Source organism: Molothrus ater, chromosome 6, assembly GCF_012460135.2.
Source record: "Molothrus ater isolate BHLD 08-10-18 breed brown headed cowbird chromosome 6, BPBGC_Mater_1.1, whole genome shotgun sequence".
In the NCBI taxonomy this organism is placed as follows: Eukaryota; Metazoa; Chordata; class Aves; order Passeriformes; family Icteridae; genus Molothrus; species Molothrus ater.
Genome location: NC_050483.2, coordinates 15,591,375 through 15,607,421, shown reverse-complemented (window position 1 = coordinate 15,607,421; position 16,047 = coordinate 15,591,375). Strand labels below are relative to the sequence as shown.

The window sequence follows — 16,047 nt, the reverse complement described above, 5'->3', positions numbered from 1 at the left end:
CCTCAAAGGACGAGGAGCCCCTGTGTTTGTTTCCATGTGGGGCACATTTTAAAGCCCTCTCCTCACAGCAGTGAAGGTGTGGATTGGACTGAAGTCAGATCAGCAGAGGAGCTTGTGTGCAGACATCTGTTCCTACAGCAAGCCGAGGGGCGAGGGCTCAGCATTCCAGCATTGCGGATGCCTGATCTGACTGCTGCAGGGAGGGGCATCTCCTCTGCTGCAAAACCAGCCTGAGCCTCACTGCAGTTTGCAGTGCACTTGGCCCTCTTCTGGGTGAGGTAATCTCAAATTATTTTTAGCTGCAATGACAAAACTTAAAACTTGTTGCTCTAGTGGCCCTTACAGAGCAAGCTTGATATTGCAGGAAGAGCAGGCTGCTGTGAGCCTGGAAGTGTTTTGGCTATTCTATCTTTCACATCACTGTAACACACCTTGTACTAGGATCAGACAATTAAAATACCAACAAGCAGCAGGAGAGTATCTGTGCATCCCAGGGGGCCTGTCTTAGAACAGAGATTTTTCCAAAATGAGTGGGTTTTTCATCTTTCCTCTGTATGTGAATGTTTGGGACTGCCTGTGCTGCAAGGCTGTTAAATTATTCATGACAGTTGACCTTTTATGACTGTATTTTTTTTCACTTGCTTGCCTTCCAATGGCAGTTCCTTCATAAATTTTCAATACCATTCAAAAAGTGCCATTACTTACCCACAGCGAGCTGCTCATACTTGGCCTCTTTCATTATACAGGCTGCTTTGGTCTCTGTCTCCAGGCGGGACATCTCTTTCAGGATCTTGCAGGCTGCCAGAGCTGAAGCTACACCCTCCTGACCCTGTGGAATTAAAAGGGGCGCTGCTGCCACCCTCCACTGGAGGGCATTTCTGAATGGGGAAGACTCCGCTATGCAACGCATCGAACTGCAAACAGTTCATGCCTTTCAAGAAAAATCTTCCCTCCAAAACAGACTTGAAAGCCAAAAATGATGATCATAATGACAGTTTTGATGATATTTGAGAATTAAAACCACATGTTGTGGATGCCCCATCCCTGGCAGTGTTCGAGGCCAGGCTGGATGGGGCATACCTGTCTACTGGGAGGTGTCCCTGCCCCTTGCTGGGGTTTGGAGCTGGATGATCTTTAAGGTCACTTCCAACCCAAACTATTCCATGATTCTTTCTTGCGCTTTGTAAGGCTGGAGCCCAGGCTCTTAGAGGGACCTGACTTGGGATAGCAATCAAGGACAGAAAGTAGAACAATATGCTTTGGAAATGGAGCACAACACATTCTCCCTGTGTCGAGATAGCTCCAGCATGGCTGTGCTGGGACAGGGATGCAGGAGAAAGGAGGGAGCCCAGCTGGCAGAGGCCCAGCCCTGGCCTGGAGCAGGGCCCCGCAAGGTGCCGATGTGTCCGCACGCACACAGCCTGGCAGCCCCGGGCCAGATGCGTGGCTCTGCAAGGTCAGGGATGGAGCTGAGAGCTCTCTCTCTTTCTTTCTCCCTGTATGGGGGCAGGGAGGCTCCCAGATGTGGGGGACAGGGCTGGCTTGTGAGACAGGAGCTGATTATGCCAGCTTGAAGCGCAGCCTTGGAGAGCGTGATGCTGCTCCCTACGCGGCCAGCACGTAAGCTGGAGATGCTTCACTGCTCCCGCTTCCCTCGGGTCACGCTCGGAGCCAAACAATCGCCGACTGTCGGAGGCACAAACCCTGCTCCTGGGAGCTGGGGCTCATTGGGAGCAGGGCTGATTTACACCTGCTCCTGCTCCCCCTGGCCCCGCGGGCAGGAGCCACGCAGAGATGAAAGGGCCCATAAATGCCACCTCTCGTGTTTTGGAAACGAACTGATCTGTCATCTGAGTGCAAGGCTGAGCAAAAAAACATCTCGTAAACTTGAAATATGGCATTACTTCACCTGAAGCAGCTACAGCTCGGAGCTTACCATAGCCCAGAAATAGTTTGCCATCTTGTGCCGGTTTTGTAGTACTGCCCATACAAACAAATCCCTCCAAGGATTTTCGCTTTTCTGGTTCATGTCCAAGGGCCCAGGTAATCGCTTTGTGTTCGTTTTGTCCTGAAATATGGTTTGAAGAATTCAAAATCTGGTTGGCAGTCTCGCTCCATGCAAATGACACGATCTAAGATGTTCTCAGCCTCACTGGCTACTTCACATTTCTTTGACTTTTCAGTAGGACCAAAAGGTAATTAGCTCATTCTGTACTGAGTTAAAGGATCCTTGTGTCCCCAGTATAACCCAATATGTGTGAGAACATTCTGGATCAAATGGTGACTCCATTGGAGCCAGTGCTAAAGTTTTCATTGGCTTTATTGAAGCTGGGATTTCACCACTGGTGTGTAATATCAGACGAGACAAACCTGCGTTTAACTAATCTGAGCTTGCCTTCAATTATATCTGACTCTGCTCAGCTGCCACAGAGGACAAGGCTTCAGAGAAAAGGGAACAAAAGGCATTTTATTTCATCAGAAATAAATCTTGCCAAGGCCTGTATAGGACAAGAATAGAGTACGTCAATGCCCCTTTTTAGTCCTTCCTTTGAGAAACCTTTCCCTCATGCAGAGAGCAGTTTAAGTAGAACACTGCTTATTCCTTTGGCACTTGATAAAAAAATAACCTAGAGGAAGTGTAGCCACTTAGGTAAAGTTCTGAGTTTTAAGTATATTTTAAAATAGCTACCTTTTTATCTATTGTGTTGGTTAGAAGCAGCCAGGGTATATTTATTTTTAATTAAACAGGTTTCTGCAAGAATATATTTTTTTAATAATTTAAATTATGGCATTCTGTTCAAATTTATTTTAATGGCACTTTTGGGGGATTTTTTGGGGGGTGTTTCTTCTGTTTGTAGTGAGCTATTGAATCAATCAAATTGCATTGAAAGCTTTGCAGGAGACAAAGATATCCTAAAAGCCTCATCTGTTTTTGTAACCACTAGTTCCTAACTTGAAAAAAGACACACAATTTGGCAGCAGAGATGCTGGTTTCCCAGTACTGTGATGCTTTTTCTGTTGCCAATGATAATGGGATTTAGCCATGGGAAGAAGCTTTAAAAGGGAAAAAGTGAGTGGGCAGCAGGAACTGATCTCTGACCTGGGCCTTATCTACAGCACTGGACTTCAGCTCACTTGCTGCCAAATGCCAGAAAGGTTAAGTGAGGTTCTGGGGGCAAATATTTATTTCTGGCAAGTTTGTAAGTCTGGAGTATGCTTGGTGACTTCAGAGGTATTGTCTCAAGTTGGTCATCCTTGTGAACAAAGAAAGGCTGAGCAGATTCAAACCTAACTTTTCATACTAGTAGTTAATTTAGCTAGGCTTTATCAGAGCAAAAGTGGTTTAATGTCTCAAGATTTTTGTTTTTAAAATTGGTTTCTAGTTTTAACAGTTTTTTAGGTGTAATTAGAACTTGGCAAATACCAAAAGGCTTAATTTGTTTAGTTTGTCTGAAACTGAACTCTAATGAAATTTCTTTATGCATCTTTGTTTTGAAACCTTGCACCCAAACTTATTTTCAATGCTTTTGCAAGCACTTTGTTACTTAGGAGTTTTAATGTTAAATACACTGTCAAAATGCAAAAATGATGATGCATCTGTTGCACCACTGTGGATTATAGACATTCCACATTGGTACTCAAATCACATATTCTCCTTGTCATATGTTGGCCAGCACACTTGCCAAGGCCACATCACATAATTGTTCCTATTTCTTGCTCTGTGTTCTGGCACTCCATAAAAAGACTAAAATTATCTAAAGGCAAATATCAAATACTGGATATTACTGAATATCAATATCTGAGTACAGTCTACTTGTACAGAGTATAAATCTGAGAATAGTTTAGTGTACAAAGACGACCATTTTCAGACCTGGGATTAAAAATCTCCATTGCCTGCTTTTTTTTCTCCTAAAAAAGGTTGCCTTTCCAGTACTACTTCTTGAATTCTGTACGAGAAAAGCAGACCATGATTTTTATGTCTGATTACTCCTTAGTAAATGTAAATATTATTTGTATTCCCCAAACGTTTAAGTAAATCTGTTCGCTGCCCCAGCCCAAAGACTAGACCTAGTTAAAATTGTACACATTCCAAATAGGAGGGGAGCAATGATGCAGAGACTCACAGATTTCTTCTTGCCTCCGTGTCTGAGGTCTTGATAGAAACCTTTGCATGCATCATGAAGAAAATCCTTGAGAACTCTAGAGACCTCACTGAGAGTGAAGAGGGGGCAGATGTCCTTCTGGTCACTTTGCTGCTGACCAGCGAGCCCTGCCAAGGTCAGTTTGCTTTCTTCATGCTTCTTCAGGAGAAGTTCATAGAGGAGACATTTCTGAGAAATGGAACAGTAGAGTCTCTGCAAACGACTGTAGGTCAGGAATTCATATATGTTAGCCCCATTGTCAATAAATAACTTCACAAATTCTGGTTTGTTGTTGACTAGAGCATCCATCATCACTTCTTCCAGGTCACAGGACTAGATTGATGAAAGTGGAAAAAAAAAAAAACAAACCAAAAAAGGAAATTTTGAGGGTTAATAATGGATGTATGATGAGAGAGGTTAGATTTAACATGTGGACAGGCACATTATGTCTTCCATCAGTCAACAGTGAGTGCAATGAGAAAAAGGTGGAACTCTCTTCATTTTTCTCTGACAAAATGTCTGTGCCAGCATTAATGTTACAACATCAACATAAATTGTGTGCTGTAGGACTTGGTGTGAGGTACCTACCACACTGGGTATTTGTACAGCAGCTGAAAACAGTGACATTCTTCATGCCACCTTCTAACAGTAATATCTGCCTGTTTCTTGTGCTCTGTAAACTTTGGTTTGTTTGCTTTAAAGGCCTGCATAGAAGGGGAGAAAGACTGTTGCTCTCAAACAGCTCAAGAAAAGGATGATGACCACTGAGTTATTCCTCTGTCTTTAGCCATTATCATACAGGGGGCCAGAAAGACAAACAGCCTCAGGAAGTATAATACCGCTGCCCAATCTCTCAGTAGAGTGTGCAGGTAGTGGTAAAAACTGAAGCCATCTTTTGGGATGCTCCAGTGTCCTGTACACATTGGAACATATGCTGGGTGTCCTCTAAGGCAAAAAGCCTGGTACCTTCCACTCCACGTCACCATTGAATATTTCACTTTTAGCAATGTCGACCCTATTCCAGGCCACTGCCAGTTTCAGTTCATCCAGATATTCCTGAGCCTCCTGACTCTGACTTTTACAGGCTGGAAAAAAATAGGAAAGGCAAATAAAGTCAGTACTTTACAGTTATGTTTCGACTTTACAGTTATGTTTTAGTTTAATATAGTATTGGTACTTTGATTAGCAATGCAAACTCTCCTTCAGCTATCACACATCTGTGGGTTGCTTAACCAGAAACCCTTCACAGCAATGTTTTCCTAAATTAAGAAACATTAATATTCAAAAATATTATTTTTTTCTATTTTTTCCTATTAACAGCATTAAGAATTAATGGCTGTTGGATATTAAGAGGGACACTGGCCTGCAGAAAGCAGGGGACAGAACTGGCTGTTGGTTTTGCCTTGTGTCAATTAGCACATCAGAAACAGAATGTATTTTTATTTTTCCTGCCATGCTAAATTTAAGCTAACACAAACCATTAAGTTAACAGAAACTGAAATAGATGGCAGCACAAGTAATGTCTTCTTTCAGAAGATATAGTGAAGATTTCTTATAGGAGAAATGGATTGTTTCTGAAACAAAGGTAGTTTTGGTCTACTTGTCGGTTTTGGTTTTGTTTTCATTGAGTTTTCTTTTATGGTTTAATTGGAATAATATACTGCTCCAGTATATTTCAGTTCTTTTACAGCCTGTGTTATTAAGAGAAGCAAGTAGTGAAATAAAGGAGTGGCTGAAATAGAACCATACAATAGCATGAAATTTAAAAGCAAACGCTAGTTTAAAGGAAACTCCCAAGAGTTACAGTAACTGCCACAGTTAATTTGTCAATAATCAAACAAAAGAACAGTGCCTCAGAAATGAAATCTGATCCAACAGTCAACTGAATTTGCACTGGAAAAAGAGGAAATATATTTATGGCATAGAAGTCAAGTAAGACTAACATTACAATGTTTGCTTATTGGATCTTACCTTTTACTAAGGCTTTCAAAATGACTGTGTCTAGTTCTTCTGAACCATCTTCCTCAAAGTTGTGCAGAGTTAGAAGATGCTGGTGTGAAATGATATTCTGAATCTATTTGGAGTCAAAACAAAAGTCATTTTACACATTGTCCTCTGGATGCACAATAGTGCCCAAATGCCCGGGAGAGATCACCCAGACAGTATTTCCCAAAAATTTATGTTCTAGTTGTAAAGCTGAGGTTTGGGAAGAAGGCAAATATTACTTGTTTCCCAAATATAAATAATTCCTAAGGCAAGGAGGGATTTTTACTGCCTTTTCGGAGTGACCTACCAGGATAGGAGGAATAGAACTTGGATATTCTGAGAACCAGAGCAGTGCTTTAATTAAAAGGTCCTTCCTTAACTTACATTCTTATTTGACTCAAAGTCACGTTATAGCCAGCATAACATTAGTTTCATTTTACCTCATCCTGCTTTGACATTTAAGTTTTGCTCTCCGAGTTGTTTATTTAAAAGCATAGTCTCTAACTCTTCTCTGAGTAGAAGTCCTCAAATATTGATATATATACAGTACTCTTATCTTTCCTTCTGCTTCTCTATTTATTGAGTTTTCTTTCTCGCAGTGCAGCTGCACTGAGACTTTGTGAGCCTCTGGCAATATTGCTTCCAGATGCTTTTCATCCCCTTTTGTTAGTGATCTGGTAAAGTTCTTCCTAATGGAATTAGTATATGGAACTTTTAAAGCTGAGGATTATGGCAGGGAATGCAAAGAACAAGTGGTGGGCCAGGTCAGGAGGACTTGGTTTATCTCAGAGGCACCCAGTGCTCTTCACTCTTCACACAAGGACAATCTCAGAGTGGGCATTTGTTCCTAAAAGCCTTGTGCAACTGTACCCCAAGACAAAGAGTAAAGAAGATCTCTGAATCTGTTTTGTCTTTCTGTTTTAAGAACAATGATACTTAAAGAACAAGTAACTGACAATAGATAGGATCATTTCTAAAAACGCTTCATTCTACTTAATTTATTCATGCTTATCCGCAGCGAGGTTTCCATTTAACAGCTGTAGTTCATGAATTAGGTCTCTTCTGTCACAGCTGCACAAGCTGCACAGCTGTGGATATAAATAATGCTTGGTGTCCCACAGAAGGACTCTTGGGTTCCTGGGTGCTGGCTGTTACTTGAGGAAGTAATTGAGGAAGGACAGAGCCCTCAGTGTTCAGCTGAATTCCTGGGGCAACAAAGCAGTTTGCACGATCAAATGACCACTTGATTTTTAATGCTAGAGAGGCATTCTATGACACCAGTGTCAAAGCACTGGAGTTCCCAAAACTTCTGAGCAGCTTCTTGCCAAACCTGTACTGAAGGGGCTACCAAAGCTGCAAGTGTTAGGAGATGGCTTTGTGAACATGATGGCTTATCAAACATTTGAACTCACCGTCACTGTCCACTGGAGAATGTCCTTCCACGAGAAGCTCTCTGCAGGGAATTTCTCCTTAAATTGCTTTTCAACAGCTTCTGGCATGATAAGCTGTGGGTCATTCATGAATGCTCCTAGGATGTCAGCTGTACCTCCAGACCCTGCTAAGATAAGCCAGGGAGCAGAATTTTCCAACCCGCTGCAAATTCTCTGTAGTTTAAAATAAGATGTTTTTAAAATTCATAAGTGGAAAGAAAATGTTTTTCAAGAGAAGGACTTCTAGCAAACCAGGAATACATGTGTACCTAAGTCAGATTCACTATGGAATCAGTCCAGACTCCTCTTAGCTATTAGGATTTTTTGAATTCTGTAGCAGGTCATCCATGTATAGGCCTCTGACTGTGCTGCTTTTCATGACACATCTGCTGAGTAGCTACACAACCTGATTTGGACAAACAATGCATAAAATTTCTTTGACCCTGACTTTTTTTTCCCCTGAAGTCTCTGTTTCAGCATAGTCAAGTGCAAGGGAGTAACCCTGTACAGAAGTTATCAGCAGGCTTTTTTCTATGAGCTTTTTTTTTCCTGTCTGCTAAACCTGGCAATATGTTCTGAAAATCAGGAATTTGCCTGTGGGATTACAACATTGAGCTACAGGAAAAAAAAAAAAAACACTGAATCACAGCAACTACAAGAGTTAAAGGCTACTAATTCTATTACTTGTGCAATTAGAATGAGTCAGGCAGGTTGTTAAGAGAGAAAGCAGAGGCTATGGCATCATAATTGCAAAAATGTCTATTTGCTGCCAGTCTGTTTCTTCCTCTGGAGTTGCACAAGACTGCATTGATTCAATTGTGGTGCAAGGTTTTTTTCTTTAGTTTAGATATTGAGGTTTTTTAAAACTGTTTGTAGTCTCTGGTGTGTATTATCCATTTTAAGAAATCCATTTAAGAAATTGGTTTTCTAAAAAAGTGTGGCCGGTCATCCATTCCCAGCACATATCAGTTTAGAGGAACTCCAGCCAGTCACTTTTTGTCTTCCAGTCACACTGTTCTGGAAAACTTTGAAAAGAGGATTTAGATGTCATAACATGGGATTTTTCTAAACCAAAGATACAGGGAACACTGCAATATTTAGCTTCTCATGAAAGAAAGGAAGCAAGCTCATGAGGTGATGTAATCTTTGTTTAAGCAGAGAGATTTCTAATGTGAGTGTGTGTTTTAGTCCAGCTGACAAAAGTTATGATAAGATACAAGAAACTGAAACTAGAAAACATCCCCAGAAAGGAGTCATTATTCTGGAAAGGGGTTACCAGCTTGCATGTCACAGTCTCAGAACTTGGAAACCTTAAATTATAGTTAAATTATGTCTGTCCAAAGGTTTTCTAGACTGACAGTATTATAAAAAAGATAAGTAAAGTAGAATAAAAATCAAAGACTATCTCCTTGTTAACAGGTTCTTTAAGTTGTAGAACCACACAGGAAAAAAAAAAATCAAAACTGATCCTTTCCTGGAGAAGATTTGGGATTATTATCAGACAACACTCCAGTCTTCAATCCTACCATGTAGTTTTGCTCAGTGGAACCAGGACACTCCCATTTTAAATGGCAGGTACAGCAAACCTGGTCTTGTGCTTCCTCTGAGCTCTGGAACAGACAGTTGTGTCATTGTGGCTGAACAGCACTAAAAGATTCCTCTTTTTTTTTTTTTTTTTGGTGTATGTTCTCCAGTTATAACAGAGTATTTCTGTTTCCCTGTATCTGGAGCTGGTTTCTGTGGGTTTGTTTTGGGTTTGGATTCTTTCATCCCACTGGACAAGCTAGCAATGGAAGTTTTAATGATCAGCTGGTGCCTATTCAAAAATAAATATTTGTCCCAAACAAATACTCTCAAATTTAATATTAACAGAATTCAGTTCTTAATAGTGTATAGATGTGAATTTTGACTTCATGTAAAGTGCCAATAGATGTGTTTGTCATACAGCCAAATTTTCCATTAATTACTTGGCACCAGTTAATTTATTTTTCTAAAGCTGAAAACAGCTTCTTACCTCAAGTGTGCCTGGTCCTCCATTTACCAGCAAGCAAAGCACAGGGATCTCGATGCTACCTGTTCCTGTGAAACAGAAGGTTTAATTTTTAAAAAGTAACAGCTTTCACAAGATTACTGCTGTTTGGCTGACCCCTTGAAAATATTTCTCCTCTTATGTGCTGTTTTGGTCTCTACGTGAACCTGCAGAAGGATGTGGCAAGGGAAGAGAATAACACTGACTTAACAGAGGGCCTAGGATTCAGCACAAAGGCACCTTTGCCTTGGAAATTTTGTGTGATCCCAGGCAAGCTGTCCAGGCTGTTCTGACCTCAGCTGCAGAATATGGAGATTGGCACTCTGTGTGTCATGCCACTGCTGGCTTTTTAAGTTATTGATTTACTGCAGTGTTGTCAGGCTGGGGAGCAATGGAGCTGCACTAGGGTACAGCACAAGGCTGGTGGGTTTCCAGAGAGGCATCTACCAGTAAGACACAGTTAGATGTGAAAAGCTCTCAGCTTGTCCTGGGTGTTATGCATGTGCCCAGTGTGTGCTGGCAGGGGGACTGGAATCCAGGACAAAAGCCTTCTGAAAGGAGGATTTAAGAATATGAAGAGGCTGACTGTGTAGACTGGGCAGGATGAGTCAGATAAAAGATGATAGGAACCGTGTATTTATTACTCTGCTTAAACAGCTTAAAGTTTCATTCAGCACAGCCTGGTGTGGTGATTAATAATAACACAGTCTGATACTTTTAAAAGAAATGCTAATGAAATATTTAACATGTCATGGTACTGGGGAAAGAAAGGAGGTCAGGGTCCCTGTCCTAAGCCATCCTCCCACAGAGGCCCACAGAGTTTTGGATGGTTTTTCATGTAAATGCTGAATTCTGCAATGCAAAGGTGACTATACATTAGCCTGAAGGAGCTCAATCAAATCAGTAATATCAAGAGATTAATGCCTCTTTCAGATGGAAGATAAAAGGCATTTGGTTCAAACAATTTTTTGATGTTTCCCTTTGTAGATCTCCCAAAACTCAGTACAGATCTCTACTTGGTATTTTTTCTATCTCTTTTGAGATGACTACAGAGATAAGGTTGGACTGAGCTGTAGCCAGGATATGGTTGGCAAGAAACTTAATTTGTTTTACTGAACGGCATGGCATTATCACACCTCTCTAACGTGATGCTCTTTGAAGAGTGACCTCTGGGACTACAGGCTCCTCAAGTATGGTTAAGGCTACAAATATTATTCATTTGCCATAGATTTAGTTATTTAGTTAAAATTTAGTCAGAGGAGAGTCAGGTGGATTCTGACTTTACGCTGTGAATCTGGAAAGTCCTCAATTGTAAAAAATATTCAGTAAAAAAAATATATATATATATATAAATTATTCTTAAAGACTTCTAGTTTGGTTGTTTTTTTGTTTTGTTTTGTTTTTTTTTAACCAGGGAAATTCCACATGACCTTATTAAAATGTTGTACATAGCTTTGCTCAGCTTGTTTATAAATTAGCTTAAAAGAATGACATTGGTTTTGTTAATAGAAGATAACACTGAATTCAGTATGTTCCAGCAAAGTATTTGTCATATGAATCAGTATTGTTTGTCAGAATTATGTTCCCCTGAGATTTGTTCAATCAGATTTGGCTGGTGAGCAGAAAGAGGCTGCTTTGTAACTCTCTGCACTGCATCCTCAGGCTACCCTTACAGCCTGCCTGTGGTTGTTCCCCTCTGAGTCACCAGGTAAGGATTCTTCAGGTGTGTTTGTGCTCTCAGGTACCTCTGTGCTACCACCCCATGGGCTGTGTAAGCTGGAGATTCCATTGATGCACACAGTTGTGAGCAAGTGAGCTTTCTCTCCTGTTTCAGCTGTGCTAGCACTGCATGTATGACACAAAGCAAAGGTAAAAATCTCTTGACCACTGAGTTTTTTTCCACAAATAGTAGGAGACCTGCCCAATACTCAGTTCTTATTACAAAAAAGATCACAGATTCAGATGGGCATTAGATGCTATGGTGTTTACCCAGGATAAGATGTTATCCCTAAACAAATATGGCTTAAAATATTTCAGAGGGCTTTGGAACAAATCTTTTCTTCCATTGTGGGAGCAATTCAAGACCCTGTGTGTGAGAGGGGATGAAAGTATACAACAGTGACTATCAATCTCTTGGAACCACTGGTAAAGGCACTTGAAGCTGGATTTATTTTCTGTATGTTGTCTTTTAAGGCAATTTGAGCTGTGCTTTTGAAGACCAGCTTTGAGCTACATTTAAGGAGATGCAATAAAAGCCCAGATTTTTGCTTCAAAGAGCAGCTTTCTCGACTTCAGAAGTTGCCGTCACTGTGCCTCTCACATGATGACAAATGTCTTGACTTGGTCTTGCCTCTGTAGGCCCTTTTGAGAGCTGGAGCCCCCTTTGGGGGTGGCTAGGGCTAGGACCATGCTGTCAGCATGGCTCAGGTTGGATGGCTCCCCAGAGGCTGCTCACCCCCGTATCCCGTGCGCTGCTCCGAGATGTGCTTCTCCAAGGCCAGGCGGAGCTTGGTGGTTCCGTCTGGCTCCTCTGGCGCCGTGTGGTCCACCAAAATGAAGTGGGAGTGGTTGTGGTCCAAGGAATACAGTGGGCCTTGGGTGCTGTCATCTGACTGGTAGCGTACAAGGCTTTCACTCTAGAGGGAGGAGGGGAGATGTCAGTGCTCTCTGCAAAGCCCAGCCCGTGTTTTAATATCCTTGCTCTCCGTTTCTGTGCTGTCTGCACCGTGACACAGCTCATCACCTGGGAGACACTTTGATAGACCTTTAAAAAAGGGTGAAGATGGAAAACCTGTTCCTTCTGGAAGCAGCCAGATTTGGCAGGACTGATAGCTGGAGTCCCTGAAGTTTCCCTCTTGGCCTCTGCAAAATATAGTGATATCAGACATCATCTCTGGAATGCAGGTTTTGGAATGGTTTATTGGACAAATGGAAAGGGGCCATGAGACTGTGATAATTGTGTATGATGTGAAGCCTCAGCTGGGGTAAAGAGGGGCAAACTATTCATTTCAGTAGCGTTTTGTCCATGTTTAGGCCAGTGAATGAGTTAGCATGCGCCATGTCCCTGTCAATTTATACACAGCTTTACTTAATTGACAGCCTTTATGAAATCTGATGGTTATTCTCAGTTTGGAAATTGCATTCTAAAAGAGAGAGTGGCAAATAGATTTTAGAAAGGGGAATCTTCTTTTATTTTGGGTGAGTGGTGTTATACCTTTTAATTATTTATTAATTTTTTTTTACACAAACTCCTCTTCTAGGTAAAACAGAACCCATGCTACAGTCTTTTGTTCTAAATATTGCACTACACGTGGGCTTCTATATGTACACTTTTTCAAACTCCCCTTTCTTCCTTAATAAATCTTTCTATCTGTTGCCCATCCACTTTGATACAGCATTCCAGGCTGTGAATGTCTGATTATTCTTTTTCATTTTCCTAATCATTGTTCTCTTGCAAGCAGGTAGATTAACACAACTGTTTAAAATCTTGGCAGTTGTCACTGTGTATTGCATTTTCCTCACACTGAAAAGCAGTAAACTTGCATGTTTCTTTCACTTTCTTCTCTCTGTCTCTCCTTCCTTGGGGAAAGCTTCTTGCCATAATTAATTTCCTTCAGATTTTGCTTTGACAGAGGGTGTGCCTCTATTCTGCTGCCATGTAACATTAATCCTCCTCACCAAAGATCTGGCCTTTGATTAGGACCCTGAGACACAACAACCAATTGAAAAAGGCCTTTGGGGATTTTCCTCTCTATTCCCTGAAAACGTGGAAGTGATCTTTCAATGATGTTTAAAGCATACCATTAGCACAGAAGAGATGGGAGGGTGTTGTATATAGGTAAAGATATTATAAAAGAAAGGTTTTATAAAATTAGGCCTTGTTCTGTTGAATTACCAACTAAGCCTATAAGTTCCCATAAGAAAGAATCAAAGGAATAAAAAGTCAGCTAACAAAACAAACTATTCTAGTAACAGAGCCGTTCACACCTACAAAACCAAGAAATCTGCCCCATGAGCATCTGTAAAAAATTATGTAAACTATCCAAAAATAGAGAAATTTGGTAAACACGTAAAATGCCATTTACTAACCAATAAATTAAGTAGCAAAAAACGACTAACCAATTAGAGTTGAACACAAGAGCTGAGAAAACTATATAAAAATTAGTTATGTAAATAGAGAATTAGGTTTTCCTACATAAGAAACTAAATCCCATCTGCTTTTCTACAACAGGAGCAATCCACTGATTTCAGGGCTTGTTTTTCTCCTTGCTAGTGGGGGTTGTTAGCCCTATTTTATACAACAAGCTGCCTGTGTTAGTGCCAAATATAAAGAGAGTTGGGTTTAGATCAACATCCCTGTCTGTAGTTCCTTTGTCTTTAAGTTACTGACTAAAAACCAAAATATCTTTGAGTGTAAGCTGTGCCAGAAGTCAGAGGGTCAGGAATGCTCTTTGCAAAATATCCCTTGACAAAAAATTTGGGCTTTAGTTGAAGGGGAGAAAATAAAAAGAGAGTGCACTTGTTTTGTAGCTGCTGATAGGGAAAGATCCAGATGCATTTTGATCACTTAGCCTAGAAGGAAGGTGAAATAGTTTGCATTTGCAAACTTCCCTGAACAAAATTCACAAACAGGATGAACCAAATTCCTTCCTTTCAGGCCCTCTTGGCCCAGTTGCCGCACAGATAGGTTAAAGTCTTCCAGCTAAAGGGTCCCACCTGGTAGAGCACACAGGTAGCTGTCATTGGCAAAAAAATTAAAAAAAGTAAAAAAGACCAATGACAATAAGTTGCTGATATGATCTGGCAGTCTCTCAGCCTCTAGTTGGTACTTTCAGGCCTGTGTGAGAAAAAAACTAAGCATGAATTTAAAGGGCTATCTTTGTCATTTGTTTCTTAGCTTCTGCAGGGTATGAAATAGTACAGAGAAACTGTCATTCGCTGTCATTAAAGACCTATGTTATTGTTATAATATTCCACTTAGGACAGCCTGTATATCCAGTGACAGGAAGGGAATGCTATTTCTTTTTTTCCTCTCCACTTCTGTGTCCATTCAGCAGCAACACTTTCAGCAACAGTTTTGTTGGGTGAGGTTTTTTTATTTGTTGGTGTGTTGTTTTTGTTTTCTTCCCAAGAACTTTGATTCCTTTGACCCAGTTTGAGGATTCCCTATAACTAGGTGAAATCCAGCATGGCTGGTATTTTTGACCTGTTGTATTGAGCAACTTTTTGTGTAGTAAATACCAATTCATCTGCTACTTAAAGAAAAATTTGTCCTGAAATATTTATGTCTGGTGTCTCATAATATAAAACGTGCTTTTTGCAGTGTTTATGTAATAGATAGGACTAAGTGCTTCTGCAGTAAATGGACAAAGGAGAAATCCATGCAAAGTCCCTTATTCTGGGATATTTTCTTGACGTTCAACCCTGTGCCGCTCGCTCTGCTGATGCCTAATGCTGCCACCCGCTGGGCACAGGGGGCACAGAATCATCCAGCAACTCTTGAGCTCTGTTTCTGCTTCCTCCCAAAACGCAGCTCAAACCCCGCTTCGGTTTGTTTATTTAAAGTTATATCAAAGTTGTTCTGCCAACGAGTTACAAATTCTGTAAGGGTGCGGCTTCCACCCAAACAACAGAATAGGAGAGCAGTACCTTTGTGTTTTCCAGGATTTCTCTGTGCTGGATTTCCCTGAGTGAAGTTATTCCTATGGCAATCACGCTCAGGGTGGATGAGGTGCTGGCCAGGGCAAGATCTCGCACTGCTTGCACCAAGTGCCTCGTCACTCCTACACGCAGAGCACTGGTGAAGATCCAGGCACCTGAAATTGTTTTGAAAAAGCAGTCAGGGAATTTCTTTGTATTGCAATGTGTTTGTGTGTCAAGTAGCATTACTTACAGTACTGTATTTAAGCGGTTTTTTCAAATAGATAAAATGAAGGCAGGTCTTGGTGGACTATAGCTTCTAGAATTAAAATACATGCAAAGTACATAAGACTTTAACAAGGAAAACAAGAAGAAATTGTGAGCTCAAGCAAACATTCTTCGTATATCATGTGATGCAACATGGCCATCTTTACTTTGATGTTAATATGTTCATCAAGACTGCTGTGTCACTCTGGAGTTACTCACTGTCTACCTATGAGCAGAAACATCCCTGTACCAGGCAGGTCTGAGGGGTTTACAAGGAAGAGGAAAGGGGCAGAATCAGGGACGTTGTTGACTTGAACTGAGGCCTAAAAAGTTCCGTGCAGTCACCTCTCTTAGCAGAAGAGCTCAGGTGCAACCTGCCTAATTTGGAGTTCTTTCTCCTGTTCTTGTGGATGTGTGGAGCGTGAATTTTTCAGGATAATAGAATTTACAGCAGTGTTGTTACAGTGACAAGGAATTTGGAGAACCCTAGGTAAAAAGGCAAGCTGACCTTTTTCAAATCTGTAGCACGAAGAAACTGGGGATCTTGATGCTG

At 41.0% G+C, this 16,047-nt stretch overlaps 1 protein-coding gene across 1 annotated transcript in view; it reads right to left on the bottom strand.

Moving 5' to 3' along the window:
• The window catches only part of TRPM5 (transient receptor potential cation channel subfamily M member 5), a 35,637-nt gene that overhangs the window by 17,759 nt on the left and 1,831 nt on the right, over positions 1–16,047 (bottom strand). The window contains exons 3-11 of the mRNA XM_036384437.1: positions 15,237–15,403; positions 12,043–12,223; positions 9,573–9,637; positions 7,541–7,732; positions 6,114–6,216; positions 5,109–5,227; positions 4,125–4,475; positions 1,937–2,068; positions 706–829 (exon numbers count right to left, since the gene is read on the bottom strand). Of these exons, the coding sequence (XP_036240330.1) occupies positions 706–829; positions 1,937–2,068; positions 4,125–4,475; positions 5,109–5,227; positions 6,114–6,216; positions 7,541–7,732; positions 9,573–9,637; positions 12,043–12,223; positions 15,237–15,403 (1,434 nt within the window). The remainder of the gene's footprint in view (positions 1–705; positions 830–1,936; positions 2,069–4,124; positions 4,476–5,108; positions 5,228–6,113; positions 6,217–7,540; positions 7,733–9,572; positions 9,638–12,042; positions 12,224–15,236; positions 15,404–16,047) is intronic.